The following is a 2,374-nucleotide window of genomic DNA, read 5'->3' as shown; positions in this document are numbered from 1 at the left end:
AAAGGTTAGATACATATTGTAGAAGACTTCACTCCAAGATAAAACAAGTAGCCACTTTCTTTTTTCAGAATTAAGAACCAGACATGTGAAAGGCAGTCTGTATGCAGAGGCCGGCATTCGCTTATCACGTGTTTAGCTCTCCGCATCCCTGTGCTAGGGATTGAACTCAGGGCCTTGCACATGCTAGACAAGCATTCTACTATTGAGCTCTACCCTCCCAGCCTTGTATTTATAATAAGAGTGCCTTTTCTTTCTCATGTGGCACAAAGAAAACCCCCCCGAGCAGCAAGCCACCTCTGAGACAGCCCCTCTTTAGCTCAGCAGGCATTTTGGGCCATTAAGAAACAGAAACAAGACACAGAACTTCTCCACACACTGCTCGCTCCTCTGCGTTGTTCGACCCATTCTTGATCTAAAAGAAATTGGGCTTGAAAAAAACAACTTGGACTAAAATTTAATCCAAACCCCACAGCTAGCAGATTTGTCCCCTGGCCCATTCTAGGAGAGCCATCAGCCATTTCAGGCCTTCCTGAATCACCAGCACTGTTTTAAATTCCTACCCCCTTTTTGTCTCTGGATAAAGCAGTTGTCCGTGGACAAACGGTGGAATCAACGTAAGGGGATCCCTGGCTATCTGACCAATGAGCAATGTGTTTAGTAAGACCTTACATTTCAGCCTCATGTCACCAGTCAAGACTGCTCAGGAAGAGCAGCCATCTCTGAGAGCAGCGGACCGAGCACCTGCCCGCTTCCCTCTCCCTATCCATCAGTGTTGGATGCTGTCGCTGTAAGTCAGTGGGACTGGACAGACAGCTAGCTGTCAGCTCCAAAGCAGGGACAAGGCCAAGAGCTTAATGGAGTTTTATTTTGAAAATATGGCAAGAGGCTAAGGCACTTCAAACATTTAAATACATACCGGACCCAAGTAAATGTGACACATTATAAAGGAATCCATAAATACATAGAGAACTATGCTGTTTCTCTAGCGGCAAATACAGAGCCAATTCTAACACAACCTTTATTAGACGGGGCTGTGCGATGGTTGAAAGTGTGATGTTACATGTAACTTCAGGAATTTCATCACTATGCAATATAAAAGTTGAAAATATGATGTCAACTTCATAGATATCTTTTGATATAAAAACCCATATAATACACCAACTGGAAATATTTCCCTGTGTTAGTTTATATGCTTTGAGGGTTCTATCTTTTCTATTTCTAAAACCAGATACTACCAGCCAGGGGCTGAAGTTGCAGATGATCAAAAGAATCATCTCAACTATCTTACTTTAAAAAAAAAAGAAAAAGAAAAGGAAAAAAAAAAGATCCAAATCACCCTGGAATGAAATTTTGGAAGTGTTTTCCAATGGGTTCCACATGGCGCAAATATAAATATCTGTGGAAACGTTTAACCAAAGAGAACCTGGTGACTTCTTTGTGTTGTAGGGGAGCCAGGGAGAAGGAAGAGAGGCTAGTTTGCGGATCTACCACTGTACATAACGGAGCAGAGTCAGAAGCCACAGATCGCGGATTCAAGCGGGCCCTGCACAGAGTAGACAGCCAGAGAGGAGGCTGGGTGTCCGGGTAGACATTCTCCTGCTTGCTCTGTTTCCCCTGGCAAAAAAGCCAGCTCAGGCCCAGGCCTTCATGCTTCTGTGTGCTGGTGAGCTCAGGCACAGCTCATAGACATTCAGTATCTGTCACCCCAACAGGAACAATTAGCAGCTTCGTGGAGGTGTGTACATGAGAGCTGTTTGCCATCTCATCAATCAAATGAGCCTCGGTGAGTTGGGCTGGGAGATGTCTTCCTTCCAAGCCTAGGAGTGCCCTAGAGACCAGGAGGAAAAAAAAAAAAGGCTAGTAAGTGACCTCGGGCAGCTATGGCATCTGTGACATTAGAATTTGGTCCACTATCGCTGATAACCACTATGGGGAGTCAGAGAGAGGAGAGCCCTGGCTGAGAATGCCAGGCAGGTGTCCATTACCAATGGCACTGCTCTGAGGCCAGCTGGACTCAGCAGGCCTTGTCCAGCTGTTAGCCCCTGGAAGCCAACATCCCACTCAAGAGAACTCAAACTGTCAAGTTTAGGAGCAATGCCAGGAAAATACGGGGATCCGGGGGTGTCAGCCTGTGCCATTTGGAGAAGTCTGGACAAAAAGCTGTGAGAGATAGCTTCTATCTCCCAAGGACACGGGGTCCAGCCTTCTCTGTGTTTCTTGGTGGAGGAAGTACATTTTTTGTTGTTGTTGTTGTGGGTCTTGAATTCTGGGCCTGGACACTGTCCCTCAGCTCTTCAGCTCAAGGCTAGCGCTCTACCACTTGAGCCACAGTGCCACTTCCAGTTTTCTGGTGGTTTATTGGAGATAAGAGTCT

The 2,374-nt window shown here is 46.0% G+C and overlaps 1 protein-coding gene across 1 annotated transcript in view; it reads right to left on the bottom strand.

The window, feature by feature from the left end:
- Positions 1-844: 844 nt before the first annotated feature.
- The window catches only part of Kank1 (KN motif and ankyrin repeat domains 1), a 180,147-nt gene continuing 178,617 nt past the window's right edge, over positions 845-2,374 (bottom strand). The window contains exons 12-13 of the mRNA XM_013018406.1: positions 1,986-2,129; positions 845-1,828 (exon numbers count right to left, since the gene is read on the bottom strand). Coding sequence (XP_012873860.1) covers positions 1,766-1,828; positions 1,986-2,129 — 207 coding nt within the window. The 3' untranslated portion in view covers positions 845-1,765. The remainder of the gene's footprint in view (positions 1,829-1,985; positions 2,130-2,374) is intronic.

Source organism: Dipodomys ordii, unplaced genomic scaffold (genome assembly GCF_000151885.1).
Source record: "Dipodomys ordii isolate 6190 unplaced genomic scaffold, Dord_2.0 Scaffold40, whole genome shotgun sequence".
Taxonomy (NCBI): domain Eukaryota; kingdom Metazoa; phylum Chordata; class Mammalia; order Rodentia; family Heteromyidae; genus Dipodomys; species Dipodomys ordii.
This window is presented reverse-complemented; position numbering and strand designations above follow the sequence as displayed.